Source organism: Rhinolophus hipposideros (genome assembly GCF_964194185.1).
Source record: "Rhinolophus hipposideros genome assembly, chromosome: 26".
Classification (NCBI taxonomy): domain Eukaryota; kingdom Metazoa; phylum Chordata; class Mammalia; order Chiroptera; family Rhinolophidae; genus Rhinolophus; species Rhinolophus hipposideros.
Genome location: NC_138072.1, coordinates 259,068 through 280,708, shown reverse-complemented (window position 1 = coordinate 280,708; position 21,641 = coordinate 259,068). Strand labels below are relative to the sequence as shown.

Sequence of the window (21,641 nt, the reverse complement as noted above, 5' to 3'; positions counted from 1 at the left end):
TACAAAGACACATTTAAGTAAATCAAGGAGGAAATGACAAATTTTCATTTTAAAGGTGACAAAACCAGAAGTCAGATTAATTGAAAATTAAAAGGAACGAGAAACAAGCTTGGCTGTCCTACATACTCGAAGCAATCTGAAACAAGTTTATTTTCCTCTTTAAACTTCTCACTCAGGATTGGAGCGCAGTCTTCTTGACGCATCACCTTTTATCACATTTATCCTAGTATACTTTGATATTTCTGTGAACCCCACGTTCTCAAAAGTCCAGCAGTGCAGGGCGCTCACTGCGCAAGCAGCTGCAAACCCCGCGGGTACAAGGAACAAAAGGCGAAGGGATGCTCCGCGCTCCTTCCCCTTGGCCTCCCACCGGCGAGACACCCGCAGGCCCGGCCCCTGTTGGACGCCGCCACTGTGCTCCGAGGTCTCGGCGAGCAGAAGGCACCTGGAGCCGGCGCGACGCCGCTGCTGCCACCGCAGGATTTCACGCCTTGCGGTCGCTGCTTTATCCGCTCTGTGCGGCCACCTGTTCACACTCGCTTCCCCAGCACAAAGGCTGTTCACGTCTCCCGAGGCCTTTGTTCCAAGGCCCTCCGTGCACCGACGCCGCCTCGGGAGCGCCGTCACCTCCGCGGTCCCAGCAGCAAACGGGCCCAGTCGCCGCAGGTGGCACCCGAGCGCGTCAGACAAAGGCGGCCCGGGGACGGAGCCGGGAGCGTGCGGGGTGCGCGGCCCTCCGCACAAAATGGTGGCCGGCGTGTCGCCGGCGTCCAGGCACGGCTCCCCGCGAGGCTCCCCGGCGGCGCGTCGGCCGCAGGAGGCCGGGCAAGGGGCGGCCGGCGGCTCCGCGGTCCGCTCGGCCTCGGCCCCGGGGCCCCGGCGCAGGGACGGGGCCCGCGCTCGCTGCGGGACCCCCGGCCGCCAGCTCCGTCGGCAAACGCGTCCGGACGCCGGGCCGGGAGCCGCCGCGCGGCCCCGAACGTCCCCGCGGGGCGGCGGTTAGACCCGCTCCCAACGGCCGAGCCGTCCAACCGCCGCGCAGGCCGGGGCCGCGGCGCGTCCCGAAGGGGCCCCGGGGGCGGCCTCGCGGCGCTCGGCCCGCCGCCCCCGCCGCCGCCCTGCGCCCCCGCCCCGGCCCGCAGGGCGCCGGCCCCGGTGAGGCCGCTCGGGCCGCCGCCGCCGTCACACAAAGGACCGGCGCCGCCGCCATATTGAAACTTTGCTGCGCGCACAAGTCGGCGCCCCCCCGGCCGCGGCGCCCCCCCGGCCCGGCCCCGACCCCCGGCCCCCGGCCCGACCCGACCCCCGGCCCCCGGCCCGGCCCGCCTGACTCACCGGCGGCGGCCGCACCTTACAGATGCCCGTCTGCTCGGCGATGGGCCGGATCTTGTGGATGAAGGCGAACGGGTCGGCGAACTCCTCCCAGCTGGGCTCGAACACCGGGCACTCGGGCGGCGGCAGGAACTCGCCCAGCGGGCCGGGGCCCCCGAGGGGCGGCGCGGGGCGCGGGCCCGGGGGCGGCGCGGCGGCCGGCTCCATCGCCGCGGGCCGGCGGGGACGAGCGCGGAACGCGGGCTGCGGCTCGGCGACGGCGGCGCCCGCTGCTCAGCCTTCCTCGGGCGCCTCAGCCCTCCTCCTCCTCCTCCTCCGCCGCCGCCGCCGCCGCCGCCAACGACGACGACGTCTGCGCCGGCCACGCCGTGCGCCTCCGCCGCCGGGCGAGGAAAAGGAGTCCCGCCCCGCCCCCACCCCGCCCCCGAACGGGCGGGGCGGGCCTGCGCGGAGCCGCGGGGGCCCTGCGGCCGGGGCGCCGGCGTCCGCGGCCCGTTGGCCACGTGCCCCAGGCCCTTCTCCGCAGAAGCCACATCTGGCGGAGGCGGGCAGCCGGGGTCGCATTATGCCGGCGGTGGCCGCACCCGGTTGGTGATACGTGCCGCGGCGGAGATGCACCCCCAGGAAGACCCCAGGGGGCCCGCAGCCGCTCGGCCGGAAGGAAGGCGCGGAGGCGGGAGAGCGTCAGTGACGGGATAAGGATGAGCTGACGCTTGCGGCCTTGGAGCCTGGGCTCTGTTCCCCGGGCTGCCGTGAGGAAGCCCTTAACTCGCCCCGCAGCCCCGCAAGGCAGGACTCCGGTTCCCACCGTGCGGATAAGGACAGGGAGGCGCAGGGCGGCTAAGAGACCTCCTCGAATTCACTGCCATCGGAACCGATGCACCTCTGTGTATTGCAAGGTGGGGGCGTTGCAGAGAGAAGAGTGGTCCCCAAGCTCCTCTCATGGATGTGAAAGGAGCCAAAGACTGGAGCCATCCGGAGGAGACACGGCGGGGCCTAAGGAAGGGATGCAAATGGAGGATGTAAAATTAGGACGTGGTGATGGATGGGGGACGCACAATAAGGTATCCAGGATGATCAGGTGGCTGGGGTTGTGTAGAGGGCCCCGGAAAGTGTGGTTTTATATGAGCAAGAGTGACTCCATCTTGGACACTTGAGTGCTGTGGAAATTTCCCATGAAGACAACTTGTTTGTACAAGTCACCACCACCAGATGGACAGTGCGGCAGCTGTATGGGCTGATAGGAAACAAGTCTGCGAGGACGGATAAAGTGATGTCATAGGGCTCTGCTGAAGTCCTTAAGAACCCAGGACTTTGACAGCTCGGGTAGCGGTCTCAACCGACAGAGGACCAAGCTGCCCCGCGAACCTCTGAGCTTCCACCTCACTCCCCCAGCGACATCAGATCCTCTCCAGACTGACCTCCAGCAACCCCTGCACTGGCTTCTGATTGACTCTGGGATGGGTTTGTTACAAAATACTGACTTATTGCTACATTGATGGCTGTGCTGCGACGTTGATGTTAGGAGGCTGTTCCTCCCACTGCTTTTCTGTGTGAATAAATGACCATATTGAAAGGCACTAGACCTGAGGGTTTGCCTTAGTTCTCGCTCAAAGCCATGGCAACCCCGGAGGCCTCAATCAGTGCCAGGTAGATCCTGGGGGTCTGAGAGTCTCTTGGGACTTAGTCCTTTTGACTTGCAAAAAGAGACTGCAGCATGGTCAGTGAGCCTAGCAGGGCTCTGAGGGGAGTACAGGCCTGTGTGTATGCTGGCCCTTTGGCATTGCAGGCCATTCACCCACATTATGCGAGCAAGAAGTCAGTCTGCGGAGGGAGAGTGTGTTCACTATAGCACGTGTTGAGTTTGGGGGTCTTTGGTACAGCTGGAACTAGCCAAGAGGCTGAAGGGGAGAGATGAGAACTGGAGAGTTACTAGCGTATTTATAATAAAGAGCTATTATTTAACACCTGCTGAGTGTAAGGCGTTGATGTAAATGCTTTGCCTATGTTACTATGTTGGCCCACTGGATCTTCACAGCTATCCTGTTTGGGTAGGTCCTGCTATATCCCCATTTTGCAGAGCAGGCAATGGAGACCCAGAAAAATTAAGTGACTTTAAGACATATCAACACTTTAGACGCACTTTTTGGGGTTTAGGGGAGGGAGGATAGTGTCCTGCCCTAGAAAAGGGGAGAGAGGAAACTCAAAAAACAGGACTTCCACACTAAAAAGAACTTTCATCCAGCAAACAGCCAAACCCATGAAAGGACTGTCTGCCAGGGCCTCTAGGAGCCATCACGAGTCCTGGCCCGGCTCTCAGATTCACCCAGAGGAAGTCTCTATCCTTAAGGGTTCTCCAATTAATGGGGGACGGGGAAGCGCCTTTTCAATAGACTCTTCCTGGAAGTACTTGTTCCCCAAAAGAGTTCAGAGAGGTCCTGGGAGAAGGCAGTCTGTTTCTTAGCTCCCCAGCGCTTTGGGACATAGGTGAGCCTGTTCTGCTTCCCACTGCAGTGGAGACAGACTCAAGCCAAGGGGCAGCTGGCATCAAATTAGAGAGAGAATCATCAGTGTGAGATAGATACGAAAAATAGCAATTTTTTTAAAAAGTAGAATAAAAAAAAAAGTAGAATCTAGGTGCTGTGGTGGGTATGGAAGAATTTATTGCAAAATTCTTTTAATTTTGCTGAGTATTTGACAATTTTTCATAATAAAATGTTAGGGAGAAAGGTCATCCTCGTTGCCCTTTGTCAAGGACGTTCTGCGCTTTCGAGGGTCTTGCTGGAGTTGATTCCTGTCCTATGCTCCCTTGGGAGAGCACCAAGACTATTTCACACTTAACAGTGTCATCCTTCAAGCCAGCTAAGCATAACTTTGAGCAAACTTGTAGCCATACATGAGTCGTGACTGTTACTTAATCGAGGTGCACAGAACAACCTAAGGACATCCTTCCAGCTCTGTGTACGTCCTGTGTGCCAGGCCTCCCTCCCGCTCCCAGCTCCCAAGCTCGCTCTCAGTTTCCGGCGGTGGCCCTACGTGCGGAGATTTTGCGGCTCCCAGGTGAGGCAGAGCTGTGACGTTGAGAGGGGCGGTCGCCCAGGCAGTGAGGGGACCCGAGGCCGGGAAGGCTCCGGTAGGCGACGCCCCCGCCCTTTATGATGCGTGTTTACATGGCGGAGGGATCTTCCAGCTGACACCGCCGCGCCGGCCCTTCTTTTTTTAAAGAGCCCGGCCACGGGCGCCGATTGGCTGCACGGCCTCAGGGGCGGGGCCCGGGCGCATTGTCTGGTCCCCACCGCGGGAGGCCCGGGAGGCCGGACCGGGCAACCCCCGCCTGCGGCCCTCGGGCGAGCGCTCCCGGAGCGCTGGGCGCGAGCCCTGGACGGGGTCAGGTTCGGGCTCGCGAGGGAAAGCGGAGTCGGAGCCGGGGCGCGGGGGCGGAATCAGCCCCCCTCCGAGTGCCACGTCTGCAGGAAGCCCTCCTCACTCCCGGACACCCCGCCCCGCCGGGCCTCCGTGCCCCGACCGCCCCCACGCGTGCAGCCCCGGATCCCCTGGGGTCCCCTAGGGGTCTCCGTCTTCAGCCGGCGGCTGGGCCCCAGCCTGCCCGTCCCCGTCCCCCGGCCTGCGCCCCTCGGTCCGCCAGCCCGTGAGCGGCGCCCCCCGCGTGTCTTCCGGTGGCCCAAATCGAAAGGCTACGCTCCAGATTCCAGACCGGGGACGACGTTCCCCCCCGGCCCAGCCGCGGCGCGCAGCCCGACACCGGGCTCCGGGCGGGGGGGCAGGGCGGGGGGGGTGGGGGGGCGGGCGGGGAGGCGCGTGCGGCACGTAGCGCACGTGTGCGGCGCTCCCCACCCCCACGCTTGCAGACGCGCCCCCCCCGCCGCCCGCCGCCCGCCGCGCTCCGGGGCTCCCTTCCGCCCCGACCTCGGGTCTGCGCGCTCCTGCTGCCGCGCCCCTTCGGGTGCCCCTCGCTCGCGGGCCTGCTGCTTCTCCCCTCTGCCTCCCTCTCCCCTGTCCCCGGCGATCAGGCCTCCCCTCGGCCTCTTCGCGATCCATCTCCGCCCCTCGCCAATTCGGTGCCATCATCCCTCCCAGGGCGTCCCTCGGTGCCCTGGAGTCTTTGGGGGCAGCAGCCGTTTTGGCGCCCGCATTTTTTTCCTGTGCCCTCCCACACGCCTCGTTTCCACTCTGGCACTGCACTTGGAACTGGGTTTGTCTTTCCGCGCGGCCGCCCTGCCCTCTGGCCCTGTGCTCACCACCCCACCCGACTGCGAAGCAGTGAGGGTCTCTGGCCTCCCCCTCCCCCACCTCCCCACCAGGCACCTGGTAGAAGCTCCACAAATATTTGCTGGCTGGCGGGGGGGGGGGGGGGGGGGGGGCGTCGGCTTGCGTGCCTGTGGCTCCGCCTGGCTGAGGACGGAGCTTTGGACTGGACTGGAGGAAAATCTGGCTCCCAGGTGAAGCCAGAAGCAGATCAGCACGTGGGGGTTGGGGGCACCACAGGGGCCGATAAACTGTCCTCCCGGTGGCCCTGCCGTGCTCATTTCCCTTTTCTGGGGGGCTGGTCTCTTGTAGGTACCTCTGCCCCACGGCCAGCCATTGAGGTCCCCCTTGCAGATCCGCTTGCACCATGACAAAGGTCTCATCTCTGGGCTTCTGTCCCTGGGAAGCTGGTGTGGATCCAGGGACTATACCTAGTAACCAAATACCTCTTCTTCCTCTCCAGTCCTGGAACCCTTCTCTGCTGACTCAGCAGGAGGGGATCAGGGCTCAGGGCCTCCCCTCCCCAGGGAGCCTCCAAAGGACACTGGCAGCTGGATGTTCCCATGGTCACCAGCCCTGCCCGTGGTGTGGGGAGGGGCAGAGTCACCCATGCCAGGCCAGGGCTTCAGGTGTTTCCACTCATTCTGGTTGGGCCACTTTGGAGGACCTGGAATCCCAACCTTGTGCTGCTGCAAAAGGCTGACATCCTACAGCTGCCACCACCCCTAACTAAGCGCTCTGGGCTAACCGGCCCCTCACAGGCTCGCTGGCCTTGGAGAGTTGGGAAGTTTGGAATTCCCAATGTCTGGGATGAAAGTCTTCCCTACACCAATGACGTCAGACCTGCACACAACACTAGGCCCCTACAATGCTCGCCTGAAACCACAAGTTCCACCAAACTGTGTCTCCTGTCCTCTGAGCACAGGGTCTGACACACAACATCCTAAGTGCTAATTTCCTTTCTTCTCTCCCCTGGCAGGAAGGTGTGATCCGTGAGAACTGGAACCGCTGTACTACCAGGAATAAGACAGGGCCAGTGGCTGGGAGTCACTAGACTGCTGGACACAGCAACTGCGGAGTAGGTGGATCCTGTCACCATTTTTCAGATGGAGAAACTGAGGCTCAGAAAGGTTAATTGGCCAAAATGACACAAGTAGTAACAGAGCTGGGACTGGAATGGTCCTCGGGTCTTTGGTCCCCAAACACCAAGCTGACTTCTCTAAAGCTGAGGAAAGGGGACATGGAAACCCTATCCCAGATCTCACCGCTGGCTCCCTCTTACCCTGCGGCCCAGGCCCACACTCTCCCCGCCAGGCCACAGTGGCCTCACTCTTTTGACTGTGATCTCCAGCACTTTCGTTTACACACCAACAGTCTCAGAAAAGAACAAAAGTTTCACAAAACAGTACTTGCCCTTACACGCTGATGCACTTACATGCGGGTCGAGAGCTGCCCCTGTGTCGTCTTGAAGAGGAGCATCTTATTCTGGATGCATTTTGGAAGAAAAGGTCACAGGACTACATAATGGACTGTGGCACGTTGAAGGGAGAGGCATCAAGGGTGACTCCGGGATTTCTCCCCTGAGTAACTGGGCGAACGGTGGTGCTGTTTACTGAGCCCAGGAAAACGGGGAGGACAGGTTTGGGAGGCAGCCAGATCAGTAGTTCTCTTTCCCTCTGTTAGAGGAGAGCTAGCTCTTGCTCATCCTTCTTGATGAACAGTTGAGTAATCGGGAGCCCAAAACATGGACGAGGGCTGGTGATCAGATGTGCCATGGCAGTGTGTGTAAATGTGTGTGCACACGTGTGGGATGATGTGTGTACATGTGCGCACACACTATATGGGCATACACACACACACACTCACTCAAACAACATACACAGTCCGTAAAGCCAGGGGAGTGGGGAAGGTCACCCGAGGAGAGTGGGAAGGAGAGAGCCAGGCAGCGGCCTGTACGCCTGCCTGTGTTCACAGGCTGGGCCGATGGTGAGCCAGGGAGAGACAGAAGGACTGGTCCTTGTGGCCAGGCTGATGTCAGGGAAGGAAGTGTCCCAAGGAAGCGACTGGTCCTTCTCTGATTCTGTCTCTCCTGCATGTTCCAGAAAACTGCAACACAGAGGCCTGAGTGATGGCAGTGCTCCCAGCACGACAGGTGTAGGCCACAGGAGCTGCAGAGGGGACAGAGCCCTGCCTGTGTCAGTGAAGTCCTTCCACTACCCTCATAAAGCCCACTCTGCCTCTCTCCTGGCAAAGCTTCTGGAAGCCATTGGGGTAAACCGTGTTCTTCTATGAAAGGAGGTATGTTTTGCCTTTGTCAGTGCCCCAGGACAGGTGTAGCAGGAGAAGAGCGGTGAGACCGCTAGAAGACTGGAGAATCTCACATTCAAACCTATGAGAAAAATCCGGCAGAGAAGAGTGAGTTCCAAGGAGGGGATGGGTTCCCCAGGGGGAGTGGGGACATGAAGACAAGTAGGGCAGCTGGGAAGGAGAGAAGAACAGGGAGGAGAAAAAGCAGGACTGTGTCCTGGGGACCTGAACCTGGCAGACAGGTCCCTCCCCACCAGACACATGTATCGGGAGTGAGGAAGGAGGATGGAGATGGAAAGTGAGCTGCTAAAGAAAGGCGGAATCGCTGGGATTACAAAAGGCCTTAGAGTCACATAGTCCAATTCCCTCCGTTTTCTGGACCAGGAGCTAAGCTCAGGGGTCAGGGTCACAGGTCACACAGTCAGCGGCCAAGCTGGGACAAGAACCTTGGGCTCCTGGCTTCTAGAAGTGCTTTTCCTAATCCATCTTCTTCAAAGGAGAGCTTTGGGAGGATGAACTGGGCAAAAGCAAAAACACCCGTACCTATAATAATAGCTAATATTTATTGACCACTTGAGCCATGTGCCATAAAATTCAGACTTGAAGAAGACTTGGAGGGACCCACAGGGACTCAGCATCAAAGGGCTGAGCGGGCCCTACACGGTCGTGTGCATACAGGCGCCCAGTGGTGTCACTAAAATGCAGATTCTGGCTAACCCAACTGAAGCATTCTGGCAGGCTTCCAGGGGAGGCGGGTGTTGCTGGAGGAAGGACACATTTTTAGTAGCAAGGAGTTAAACATCGCCTCCACTGAAAGAGAGGACAGATGGGAAACAGGAGCAGGGACAGGAAGAGGCAGTCCCCAAGAGGAGGCCACCCTAGCCCTGTGCCCACCCTCACCAGCCAGCGTACACTGACAATGGCATATTACATCAGCTCTGCCTTCCTGGGCCTCCTCTTGGAAGGAACGCAGATGGATCTGGAGAGATTTCTGGAAAGCGTGGGGTACAACGCGAGCTGTGTAAGGCTGGTGGTGAGCGCGGACCAGGTTGGTGGGTTCATCATTGGCCACGTGAACCACTGGGAGGGAAGTGCCAAAATAGGAAAGCAGCTCAGAGCTGAAGACAAATCAGCAGGGTGTGAAAAAGTAAGGCCACCTCACTCCAGTGACAGGCGTGCACGGCCACAAGGATAGACAGACTGTTGTGCCTTTGGTGCTGCTGAGCTGTCAGCAGACCTGTTCCTTCCTTTTTCTATGCAAACAAGCGACTCACGGAGCGTGTTCTCCTGGGGCAGGTACACTTTAGCCCAAGGTGGGGAAAGGCCTTGGTCCCTCCCAGAATCTTTAGGTCCTTGAGATGCTGAGCTCAGCACCAGTGCAGGGTGTTGTGTGTGCAGACACACGTTCGAACGTACACCGTTACAGGCAGGATGCCTGGGGAAGTCAGCGGCAGCGACGTCCCTAGAATTGACAACATGAGAAGCCAAACTCCTGGAAGTTCAGGAAAGTAGCAGATGACCCCGTAGCAATAAGATGCATCTGAACTGTATCCCTTTAAGTTGCTCATAGTGCCAATGTATCCCCTCCTCTCCTGACAGACTCATAAATACTTTGTACCGCCGGGTCCCTCCTTCACCCCCACCGGCATCCTTGGTGTAGCTGAAACTGCTCCCTACTTGTAATGACAAAAAGAGTCAAAACTGCAGCATATTTGCAGGCCTCGTTCTCCTTAACTCTGCAGCAATTCACAATACTGGCTACTCTTCCTTCTGGGAACAGTCTTCTCCTTGGCTTCTGGGACTCATCCATTCGTCAGCTGTTTACTGAGTGCCTACTATGTGCCAGGCACACACGACAACACTTGTTAGTGTTAAATACAGGGGAGCACAAACTGCCGGGGGCTTAGAAAAGGCTTTTTGGAAGATGTGACATCTAAGCCTAGACCTTCCAGATAACCAGAGAAGATGGCCGGGTAACGTGGGAGAAACTCAGGGAGATTTTCCAGTGAAAGGAACGAATGGCACGCGGAGAAGTGGACCAGAAGTGACAAGGAACCTGGCTCATTGAGGAGCCGAGATGAAGGAGGGCTGGGGCAGAAAGGGGTCTTCTCAGCGAATGGCATTGGAACAACTGAGTGTCCACCTGCAAAAGGCTGAAATCCACGGAAACAGGAGCAGATCAGCAGCCTGGAGCTGGGGGCGGGGATGGAGCGTGACAGGCTTCCCTGGGGGTGACAAAATGTTCTAAAATTGACTGTGGTGATGGCGCCCACTTCTGTGAATGTACTAAAAACTGCTGGATTGTATACTATCAAAAAGAATGAATTTTATGGTATGTGAATTACATCTCAATAAAGCAGTTATTTTTAAAAAGCTGTAGAAGCCAACTCAAGGGTCTAGAGAAGCCTGCAGGCGTACAGCCTCACCGGCCAGCTCCAAGCAGGAGAGGGGAAGGGCCTGGCTCTGCTTTGGAAAGGCCGCTGCCGCGTGCAGACTGGCTTGAAGGGGTCAGAACAGGGAGCCAGTTAGAATCCAAGACAACAAAAATGTGCCAGGTGCCCGGCATGTGTCACCATCCACGGCACTGCCCCTTCTCATGTCTCTCCCTTACTTCTCTCCCTCCCCTTTCCCAACTAAGTTGCCAGGGTCCTCAGCGGTCTCCAGTTGGGGCCTCAGTGTATTACCCCCCACTGATTATGAACACCCTCCATTTGGCTCTATTCCTGTCATTTCAAGCCCAACATGTTGAAAAACAAATCCTTGAGCATGTTCCAAAAGGCAGTTCCCCATTTCAGACACGTCTATTCCTGGCAATGGTGACTTTAATACATAAACTCAAAATCCTAAAACTGTGATAAGAAAGTGGCATATGAACCATCGAATCGCCTTGCATTGCTTGTTTGAAATGCTTGCCCATGCTCCAACCTCTGTGATTTCGTATTTCTGTGTCGACCCCCGGCCAGGCCCATCACATAGACTCCTGTTCACAGTTCTCCACAGAGGGAGCTGTGAGAGCCAAGGAGAGCTGTGTGTCAAGCCCTGGGCACCAGAGGTGACAGGGGACGGCCGTGGACTCCGGCTGCGACAGCTCCTGATCAAGTGGGAAATACTGTGTTAAGGGGCCCAGACGAGGGGTGACTGGCTGGAGGCCCCAGGGAAGGGCTCACAGAGGAGGTGAGTCAAACATGTTTCTCAGGAGTAGAAGCTGAGTGACTGTGAGCAGGGGGCCGAGACCACATTAGAGCAGCCTCTCCCTGGACAGTGCCGGGCCCTGGTCACATGTCCCCAGGGCCCTCAGGTAGCAGGCAAACAGGTGGAGGAAGCCAGTAGCAAGTGTTGTCCTGACAGCTGACTTTGGGCCTCCACGGTGAGGCCTGTGGCAGGGTCTGCCCAGCTGAAGGGCAGTGCCAGGTAGGGGTATCCGCCCGGTGTGCCAGAGCTGGAGATTTTTCAGAAGCTGGAAACCCCAAGTATTATGTTAGACCTCCCAATTTTTTCTTCCAAACCTGTAGATAATTTTTACAAAAATTTATTTGAGTCAAACAGAGAGACAGCTAGAAGCAAGATCTCAACAGACTGAGAAAAATGCTTCCCAGACCTCCCAATTTTTAAAACGCTCATTCAAAAGCTATAAAAACACAGTTTTACAACACGATGAGCCACTGCTGTGGTGGGGGCGGGGAGGTAGCAAAGTGGGACGATGAGCCCCCTCATGCCCTACGAGGCCTCCGGGGTGCCCCTCAGGTCGGCCAGCTGTCTCCCCACTGACCTCCTTCCTCCTCTGTGCCTGCCACAGCCCTTACCAGGAGCAGCTGCTTTCTGCCCTCCTGCTGCCCAGTGCTGGACAGGGGCAGGGGAACAAGGAGGCCTTGACAGCCATCCCTCCTGGGGAGATGGGGAGAAGCCCACAGCTGAGCCCCGGCCTCCGTGCTTAGCCCCCACCCCCAGCAGCAAGCTTTGGGTCCAGGCTTCTCATTCGCCCTAACCTTCAGCGAGTGAAGTGCTGAGGAGCGTGCTTGGCAAAGCCTCTGAGGTCGGGCCACCAAGGCTCAGTGGAACCCAGGCTGCCAGGCCCAGCTGGCAGGGGCGGACCCCACTCACTGCTGGGGGCCTGCTCCTGCTGGCACAGCCCCAGGGTTTCAGCGGGCCCAACACTCAGCGGCCGCCCCAGCTCCCTCCTGCCCGGGAGCCTCAGACAGGCCCAGGCAGGTGGGAGCCTGGCTGCCAGCCCGCCCCAGGTGGGTGGGCCTGGGTGGCTTTTCCCACCAGGAGGCCTCAGGGCATGATTCTCCTCCTTCCGGTTGGGTGACTTTCCACGTCCTCCCCGAGAAGGCTGAGGTGGGACAGAGCCCTCTGCGACCCCGAGTGTTCCGCTGGGTGTGAGGGCTCGGAACCGGCAGCAAGGCAGAGGTTCCCCAGTTGACCATTCTGCACGGCGTCCCCACGGCTCGTGTGCTAGAAACCGTCCTCCTGTTGAGAACAGGGGTATAGACCTTCTTGCCTAAAAAGCTCACAAGGATCCTTAAAAGTTATGTTAGATGTTCACAGCCCCAGGCTAAAGACCCCTGCCCTTGACAATGCTGGTTCTGGGACCTGGGACTTCACAGGGCGTCAGTGTGGACGGCGGCAGGCGGTGGCCTCTACTGCCCTCTGTTGGCCGTGAGGACGGGGACACGTCACACGCTGGCCCGACTCCCGCAAGGGATGGTGGGCTGTGCCCCCTGCAACTAAGATTGAAAGGACAACTTGACTCGGATGGAGCAGATGAGTCCTGGGAAAAACACGCTACTGTTCCCTAATAAGAAGTCCTGGAAATATACACTGTTCCCCAATAAAGTCCTGTTCCCCTCCCCAATAAAATCTTTAAAAAAAAAAAGAGGGAACTGTCCTACGTTAAAAGATTTAAGAGACAAATAACAAACACGATGCCTGATCCTTAATTGTACCCTGACTTTGAAAAACTGACTATAAAACACATTTGTGGCAATCGGGAAAGTTTGAATACTGATAAACTGCTTTTATTTTGGGGTAGTATTAATTTTTTAGGCACAAAACCAGATTTGTACCTTCTGTAATCGCCCAAGTGAGTTCCAACAGGTCAGCAAAGCGAAAAGAAAGTACACACAGGAGAGTCAGATGCTGAATCTAGGTAGTGGGCACAGGGGAGTTAATTGTCTTAGTCCCCCCCCTTTCCTATAGTTTAGAAAAGTAAGTTTAGAAAAGTATATAAAACCCTGTGAAGGTCTCCAACGTGGCCTGTAGCTCTCCCCACTATTGGGAGGCTCCATTTAAAACAACCGGCATGAATTACTTTAAATGAGTCCTGCTAAAATGACACAGTAGTCAGTGGAGTTTATTTTCAATTCCCTTCACAGGTATTTATGATCGGCAGGCACTGGGCCAGGTACCAGGGTACCACAGCAAACAGGATGTCCCTGGTCCCCAGGCTTGTAAAATTTACCATCCTTACAGGTAAGGAAGGAGACTCAAGGGTTTAATATGTAAACGTGTATACGTTTTGGAGATAATAGAAAACAAATGCCATCCAATTTTGATGGAGAGAATTAATATTTAGGAAAGTGGGCTTTGTATCGGACCATTAGCTACATTCTTTTAAAAACCTTTTCATTACGAAAGTATAACGTTCAGAAAAATGCACAAAAGTACAGCTTAATTTATCACATGACCAACACCCAGATTTAAAAACAACAAGACGTCACCAGCATTTCAGAAGGTGCCCTCATGCCCTCTAAGTTGTTACACACCTTGGCCACAAATCACTGCGTCCATCCGCCTGGGTCTATTTCTGAGCTGTTTGGTTCCCTTAGTGTATCCGTCTGTCTTTGTGACAAACTAGGAGTTCTATCCAACGGAGAAAGTCTCCCATCTTGTCCTTCTCTCTGACTGTCTTGATTATCCACACTTCTCTGCATTTTCATGTAGTTTTTAGAACTGAATTTCACACACACACACACAACTTGGGATTTTCAAAATTGGGATTTTAGTAAATTTGTGTATCAGTCTGGGGGAAAGTAGACAATTCCAGTATTAGTCAAGAGTTGGCACATTTTTTTCAAGGACTAGATAACTATTTTAGGCTCTGTGGGCTGAGGCTAAGTTGAAGCTGTTCTGTAGATACTTATATAACTAAAAAGGTAAAAGCCATCCTCAGCTTGCAGCTCCCGAGTATAGCAGATGCTGGCTTGAGTGGACTTGGCTTGTGGGCTGTAGTTTTATGGCCCCATAAAAATTTTCTTTTAATGTCTGTCTGTTGTGTTGTATAAAGTTTTGTGTTGTACTTTTGCAAATCTATTAACTTCTGGTTCCCAGTTTTCTAGTTCTCTCTTGAGCTGTGCCTAATCTGATGTTAAAACCTTCCCCTGAACTCTTCATTTTGGTTACTGGATTTAAATTCCAAAATTCACTTGTTTTCACATGTTCAGGTAGCCACTGAAATTAACAAACTTGTATATCTCCTCGAACATATTAAGCAGTTATCTTAAGGTCATCTCCAGCCTCTTTGGGCCTGCTTCCATTGTCTTGCTTTCCTGGTTTTCTATCTTGTTTCACATGCTTGGTTACATTTCACTGCATTCAGGATATTGTATTAGCAAAATTGTCTGTGGAAACAATTCCAGGAATAGGACATTTTCCTCTAGAGAGGGTTTTAGTTTGCTTACACCAAAGGTTTGGGGATCACCTCAATCTAATTGGTATCTTCTGAGAGGCCTTGCGTCTCCTACTTCTAGTTCACCCTTATTTCTGGGGTGCAAAGGACTGAGGGACATTTACCAGGCCTAACCCGTCCCCTATTTCTGGAAGGCCTCATTCCAAACTGCTGCCTCCAACTTTGGCAAATGCCCCAGGAAAGTGTCTACCCGAGCCCTCCTCCTCCAGCCTCCACCTTCGCCATGGTCCAGTTTTTTCAAGGTCATGTCAGCGCTCCTTGTGATGCCTTCAGATTTCACAAACATTCTGGCCAGCCTGTCTACTTGCCATTCAGTGGGTGGTCCCTCCAAACGACCTGTCCACACTTACCAGGGAAGAAGTCTCGTTAGTCACATGTCAGTTACTTGAGCAGCCTCTGCATGTCATGGTAACAATATGTAAAATGTCAGTGCACCATTGTCCATCTCCAATTCTGTGTTAAAAATTTTTTTTGTAGAAACAATTAGGCCTTGGATAAGTCAAGTGCTCTCCCCCACAGGAATTGCAGCTTTCTATACTCATGGGAGCAGGCATAAGTTACCTCCACCTACCTACCTACCTACCTACCTACCTACCTACCTACCTACCTAGGGCAAACAGTACTCAGCTGACTCGGGGGTTTTTACTTAGACCCTAGCATGTGTGAGGGGAACGAAGAGATGACGTGCTCATTTTACCATGGATGGTGATTCATGAATTTGTTGACAGACCTCAAGATAAAACCTCAGGTTCAGATTTCCTCTCTCCTCTGCTTTTACAAATTATATATTCTTCCCAAGAATGTGCAGGAAACTAATTTCCACTGTTTAAATGCCTTTATTTCTTTCACATCAAACTGAAAAGAATAACAACTCCATATTTCTGGCGACTGTGGCAACAATGTTTGGCAGTTCTCAAAAAAGAAATACAAATGACCAATAAGTATATAAAAATTTCATTAGAAATAACATCAATGCAAATCAAAACAATGATACTATTTTTTTTCCTATTAAAGTGGCAAAATATTCTTTTAATGATAATAAATACCCAGTGTTAGAAAGGTTCAGGGAAGTGAGTCCCTCTCACACCCTGCCGTCCCACTTGTAAGAATGTATGCCCAGGAAGTAGGTGGGGTTGCATATGCAGACGTAAGCACAGGATGGACGTTGTATCACACTGTTTATAAGAAGCTGGAGACAATCTAACAGTGGATTGTTGAAACAAATTACAGTAAAATAGGATGGAATACTAACAACAGTGGTGTTAGTACATAGATGGGTATCTACTAACATGAGCAGCCAGTGTTTTGTTAAGTGGAAAAAGCAAGTTATAAAACAGTACAGTATGATGTGGTATTTGTTTTACCGAACAATACATGTTTACATGGACATGCAGAAACACTGAGAATGATAACCACCACATAACATGAGCAATCTCTGGGTGGTGGAAACATGAGTGACTGAAAAAATGTTTGTACCCATTTTTGTATTTATCTGCAATGACGTGTACTAGTTCTGTGATTAAAAAAGGAAAGAAAAGTCGAAGCCTAATTGTAAAAAACGCTTTGCCTACTTTGGCTGTGTGAGGAGGGGCCACACGCCCCAGAGGCATCTGCTTGGTTTTGTTCCTTCTGACCTGAGTGGATAATTCTCATAGTTGTTTTTCTGCAAATGCCAAAATCATGGACATTTGACCGATTCTCTGGAAAACAGTTCTCTCGTTTCCTACTAGAGCTCACTGAGGCTGACTGGGGAAGAGGGAAGTGGCTGGTTGCACAACTGTGCCCACTGCCTGCACTTTAGTTGAGCCCTCACCGTAAGCTGTGGGGAGAAAGGAGCAGGAAGCAACCAGAAGTCAGACGCACATGAACAGACTGCAGGCTGCAAGGTCTCGACTTCAGTTCCAGGCCTCCTGGATCTCAGGGGGAGGGAGAGGACAGCTGAACCTGGTCACACAGATTCCTCCGAAGGTGAGTCATTCCGGAAGAGAAGTGATACACAACTGGAAAGCTACTCAATGGGCGAACAAGTCTGCCAGCACCAAACTGTCAGAGTAGCCCCACAGCTGCAGAATCAGAGGTGCCTGGATGCCATGTTTGTAGTCCGGGTTGGTAAATATTCCAAATGAACCAAAACTGTGAGAACCACGCCCTGCAGGTTCAGTAAATGATGACACTCACTGTCCTTTAAAGGATTAAGTCTCCTAAGAACAAAGGATGTGTTACTTGTCCACATAAGAAACGCACGAACTCCTGTGTGACAGGGCAAAGGGCGAGGCCCATAGCCCGCAGCCTGTGCCATGGTCCCTGGAGATCCTGGGAAAACAACCCAGGCTGAGCTTTCCTTGGGGTGGCCGCCCGATGGAGTTGAAAACCTGATCCTCAACTTATCAGCTGCAGCAGTGAGGCGCTACTGTGACGGCAAGAGGGGCCACATTCACCTTCACAACACAGGGTCACTGTGAAGCTGGAGCAGAGGCGCTCACACACGGTATCAGGTGTGTCCGAAGTGTCCGATTAGCAGTCTAAGTACTGACACTTGGAAATGCTATACTTCTTTTCAAAGGAATAAATTACTGTAGATACAGTTGACCCTACAACAAAGTCGCTCTCAGACACCTGCATGCTTCCTGCAGGAGAGGTGGAGCTTCAATTACCAGCACAAAAGCATCATCTATCATGTGTCCTCGTGGCTAAAACGTGGACGATGGCTGTTCCAGAGCACGACACAAGGGCCCCTGGGTAAGAGCCCAGGCAGACTGCCGGGTGTGACAAGAGCTTGGTGGGAGCACTGGGCCCTACACGGGGGGTAAAGGGAGGTCAGGAAATGCTGTGATGCCAAGTGAACCGAGCGAGAGGCGTGCATGCGAGGCTGACGAAGCAGGACTACCCTCTGCACGCCCAGCTGGACATGCAACACTTGTGGTTTGTACTAGGACAGAGAAGGCTGTTGCCCAGGTTAAGTACCAGTTCTTGTGAGCAGCAGCTTTTACAGTTGGGGGTGGAGCTGAGCTCCCCACCCCAGGTTACTCATGGGAAACCCGTTCCAAGGCCACGTAGAAACTGTTCTTGTCATCCAGGCAATGCCAGCCGATGGGTCCGATTTCACAGTCCGCACACACCAGGAACTTGACATTGCCCACGTCCTTGGTGAACCCCACGTTCTCAAACACGAACATGTCGTCCACCAGCCAGTGGTCCTGGACAAGGTCGCCCTCGGGACTGCCGCCGTCAGCCAGAGCTGGCTTCTTCCTCATGGAGGGAAGGAAGAGCTGCAGAGGAGAGAGCCAGGACCACAGGGCTGGGCAGCCTCGTCACCGCCACCCCGTTCTCCATACCCTCCACATGGCGCCCAGTGCTTTCTGGGAATGGAACCAAACGAGGGCTCTCTCATCACCGAATTACAGAGGAGGGTGCTGGGTGGCTCCTGTCGCCTGTGGTCTGAACCCTGATTCTGAATTGCCAAGAAAGAGGAACCCTGGCTGGCTGCGGTGGTAACTTGGCTTCACTGCTCTCCTGCCCACTAGCTCCAAGGCCAGACCTGCTCCTCGTCCCACAGCCCACTGTGCTCCAGCCACACCGGCCTTCCTGCCGTCTTCAAACAGGGTAAGTGTGCTCTGCCCGTGGGTTCTGGCGAGGCCAGCTCCTTTTTGATAGTCAGCTCAAAAGTAACCTGCTCAGGGGTCTTCCCTAACCAAGGCACCTGAATTAGCTTCAGGATGCCCACTGTATTGTTATTTTTTAAAACGGCTTTACCGACATATGTTGGCACATATAGTGCATACTCAAAGCGCACAATTTGATATATTCTGGCACAGGTTCACATCAATGAGCCATTATCATAATCAGATGATGAGCACATTCATCAGCTCCAAAGATTCCTTATGCCATTTGGCTCTTTATTTTGTACTTACCATCCTCTGAAATTACCTTATTGACTTACTGGCTTAGTCATTTACCATGGGTCTCCCTCCACTAGAAGGTGAGCCCTGGAAAGGAGATAGCTTACCTTTCTGTTCACTACTGAATCTCCAGTGCCTAGAGTAGGACTGACACAGAGCAAATCTCAAACATTTGCTGAAAGAATGAATATAGGATATCCGGCATTGCTTTATCCTCTCCCTCTTATGAATATGCTGGACTTAAAACAGAATGTTAAAAAGGAAAATTGAGTTCTAGAATTCGGACTGCTAGCCCTAGGACCCTGACCCTCTAACCCACATGCCTTCTGGTCATCAGGAAAAGGCCTCCAGCAAACACGTACACACCTCCTTTCACGCTCTCCATTCGGTTAGTTCACACACCTTCAGCTGCCCCGGACGATGCCAGCAAAGCCCATGACCCCTCATGGCTGCTGCCAGTCCTCTTATTTTCCACCCCGTGATACACCCCCAAACTCTTAGTGTGCTAGTCTGGCATTGGCAAGCACAATAAAAGCAGAATTTTGAAAACTAAAAAAAAAAAAAATTGGACTAACATTAGTCCAAAAAAGGAAAATGCTTTGGTAGGGATGACTAGGTGGCCCGCCCCATCACAGCTAGGAAGTCCCCAAGAGTTCCTAATGGGCACTGAATACCTGCAGGTGCCCTGGTGAGGCCCCGCAGGGTAACCCCACAGGGAGGAGGGGCGACCCAGAACATTCCTACTGCCCGTTGTGCAAGCACTTGGCTGATTAAAACACGTATCTGTGGTGTGTCACCTGAGATGGCATCTGAGGACATCACAAAATAGGATAGTCCTGCTGCCATCATATTGTCATTCCAGTCACTCTTTTTGCCTCATCTGACATTTAAATGAGTCCCGAAAGCTTTGTTTTACCCTAAGGGAAAATGGCAACAGGCAGAGGCGAGGAGAGCTAGGAATCAAAATTCAGGCACCAGGAAACCTGGATCCCAGTCCTCACTAACTTTCTGTGGGCCTGAATTTCCTAAAAACACTTGTGACCTACCCCTGTATTGTAGGTGTGCAGTCACACCTTCACTGCAGCTCCGGGGAGAAAAGCCAAGAGGCCTGAGCCTCAGCTCTCAGGAGGCATCCAAGAGGCGCACCAGCCCCCTCCGGGCTCCCCACCGCCTGCCTGATTAGTGTCGAGGGAAATGCTACTACGAAGCCTCCCTCTCCTCCCCAACAGTCCCGTCTTCGTTTAGATCCTGAAGTCAGGCCCACAGGACGGCGCGCGTGCCTGCGTGTGTCTGGCACCGGGACCCCAGCCTGCGCCCTGCAGAGCCGCCCGATGCCGGGGGCGGGACACGGGATGGGACGCGTGCAACTCGACGAGGCCTTCTGGGTGACGCCTCCTGGGTGACGCCTTCTGGGTGACGGCTGGGTGACGCCTCCTGGGTGACGCCTTCTGGGTGACGCCTCCTGGGTGACGCCTTCTGGGTGACGCCTCCTGGGTGACGCCTCCTGGGTGACGCCTCCTGGGTGACGCCTTCTGGGTGACGGCTGGGTAGGCAGCAGGAAGGCAATGTGGAGGCGGAGGCGGCCGCCTGGTGGGTTGGGGGCCGCGCCGGCAGCTGGGCCCCTAGGCAGGCGGAGGACTGCAGCCCCGGGCCCCGGGCAGGAACCGCCAACGCGGTGCGGTTGTTGGGGGTCTCGGCTTGCTTTTCAACAACCGTTAGCTTTTTAACTTTTTAACTCAAGTACCTTTGTAAAAAGAGGATATTTTCTTTCCGTAGAAATACATCCTCACTGCACACAACCGACAAGCGTGCGACCGCGCAGATGAGAAGAAAGCGGTTGCACCGCAGAGCAGTCGTCCGGTTAGCGTTCCGTCGGGCCCCCTTCCGCGAGCTCCGGTGGTGGGCCCACGCCTGCGCCCCGAGCCTGGGCGGCCACTGCGACAGTCCCGGCCGCGCGGGTGACAAGTCTCCCTGGGACGGCGGAGGAGGCCGCCACGCCGAGGCGCACCGAAGGCCGAGCCCCGCCGCCCCGCCAGGGCCCGCGCGCCGGCAGCTTCCCCGTCCACGGAGGCCCCCCGGGTCCCAGGCCGGGCCCGCACACACCGGGGGTCCCGAGGGCGGCGCGCGTCCGGGCGGCCTTCCGAGCCAGCGCGCGGCCACGGGGCCACGAGGCCACGCCGCGCCTCCCGTGGCCCCTAGCGGCGTGACGGCGGGCCGCAGGGCACCACGTAAGCTGGTTCCTGGAGCCCGTCGGGCGGACGCGCGTCGCAGGGGTCGGCGGGGCTCCGCGGGGCGGAACCTGGTGCCGGCGCCGCGCGGGGGCCCGAGGGGCCGACAGGCCCGGGCGCCGGCCCCACACCCTCCTCCCTCCGGGCCCCCTACCTGCCGGCGGGAGAAGAGCGCCGTCCCCGGCTGCAGGACCCGCGAGCCGCAGCGCTGGCACAGCACCGCCTTCCGGTTCCGGCCCTCGGCCGACACCAGCTCGTTCGGCGGCGCCTCCGGCTCCATCGCAGCCGCCACCCCGGCCCCGGGGCCTGGATCGCGCCGGCGCGGGCTCGGCCGCTCCCCTCCGACTGCGCCGGCGCGGCTGCCCAGGGGCGGGGAGCGGACGGCCACGCCCTCCTCCGCAGGCGCCGCCTCCCCGCCAGGCCCCACTGCGCACGCGCACAGGGCCGCGCCGAGGGCTGCGTGTCGGCTTTGCCACGGGGTCCCCGCCTGGGACGTGAGCGACCCCTCCACACCCGCCGGTCACCAGGCTCACCTTACTACTGGGAAAAACCCGCACGCGGCTTTTAGTTGACCACGACTCTCTGGCTCCTGACGTTTGAATTCAGTCCCACGCACGAGTGGGGGCGGGAGCGCCGGGAAAGGGCGTCGAGGTCGGAGCCCCAGCAGCACGTTGCAGCCGCATTCGCTCCCGCCGGCGCCTGTGCACCTCGTTGCTGTCGGAAAACGAGGCCCGGAAGCTTTGACTGCGCGTCTGTCCTAATCAGAGCGACCCCTACTATGTGGCCAAACCTGGCGTTGCAGCTTCGGCGCGGGTCTGTGGTCACGACTTCCCTCACGGGGCTCCAGTTACCCCGGCGCACGAGGGTCCAGACCAGCGCGCTTCCACTCCAGGGTCCCTAGAGCCCTGCTCTGTCATCACA

At 55.8% G+C, this 21,641-nt stretch overlaps 2 protein-coding genes and 1 long non-coding RNA gene across 3 annotated transcripts in view; 1 reads left to right on the top strand and 2 right to left on the bottom strand.

The window, feature by feature from the left end:
• KDM5B (lysine demethylase 5B) overlaps positions 1-1,661 on the bottom strand; it is a 50,164-nt gene extending 48,503 nt beyond the window's left edge. Inside the window, exon 1 of the mRNA XM_081039186.1 lies at positions 1,336-1,661. Within this exon, the coding sequence (XP_080895312.1) occupies positions 1,336-1,539 (204 nt within the window). The 5' untranslated portion in view covers positions 1,540-1,661. The remainder of the gene's footprint in view (positions 1-1,335) is intronic.
• Positions 1,662-6,542: 4,881 nt separating this feature from the next.
• On the top strand, positions 6,543-7,997 carry LOC308493361. Its single transcript, XR_013992675.1, has 3 exons — positions 6,543-6,676; positions 7,701-7,793; positions 7,917-7,997. It is a non-coding gene; the product is annotated as an uncharacterized lncRNA (long non-coding RNA).
• A 7,415-nt stretch (positions 7,998-15,412) lies between these two features.
• Positions 15,413-21,115, bottom strand: RABIF (RAB interacting factor). Its single transcript, XM_081039005.1, has 2 exons — positions 20,875-21,115; positions 15,413-17,862 (listed from the first exon to the last, which is right to left on the bottom strand). Exons 1-2 carry the CDS (start codon positions 20,998-21,000, stop codon positions 17,617-17,619), a joined length of 372 nt encoding a protein of 123 aa, XP_080895131.1. The 5' UTR covers positions 21,001-21,115; the 3' UTR covers positions 15,413-17,616.
• Between the last annotated feature and the right edge of the window lie 526 nt (positions 21,116-21,641).

What these genes read in the sequence shown, in the direction of transcription:
- RABIF (XM_081039005.1), bottom strand. Translation starts at nt 21,000, where the DNA reads ATGGAGCCGGAGGCGCCGCCGAACGAGCTGGTGTCGGCCGAGGGCCGG. An exon ending in CGCTCTTCTCCCGCCGGCAG is followed by an intron (nt 17,863 to 20,874) that starts GTAGGGGGCCCG and finishes TCTCCTCTGCAG; the next exon opens with CTCTTCCTTCCCTCCATGAG.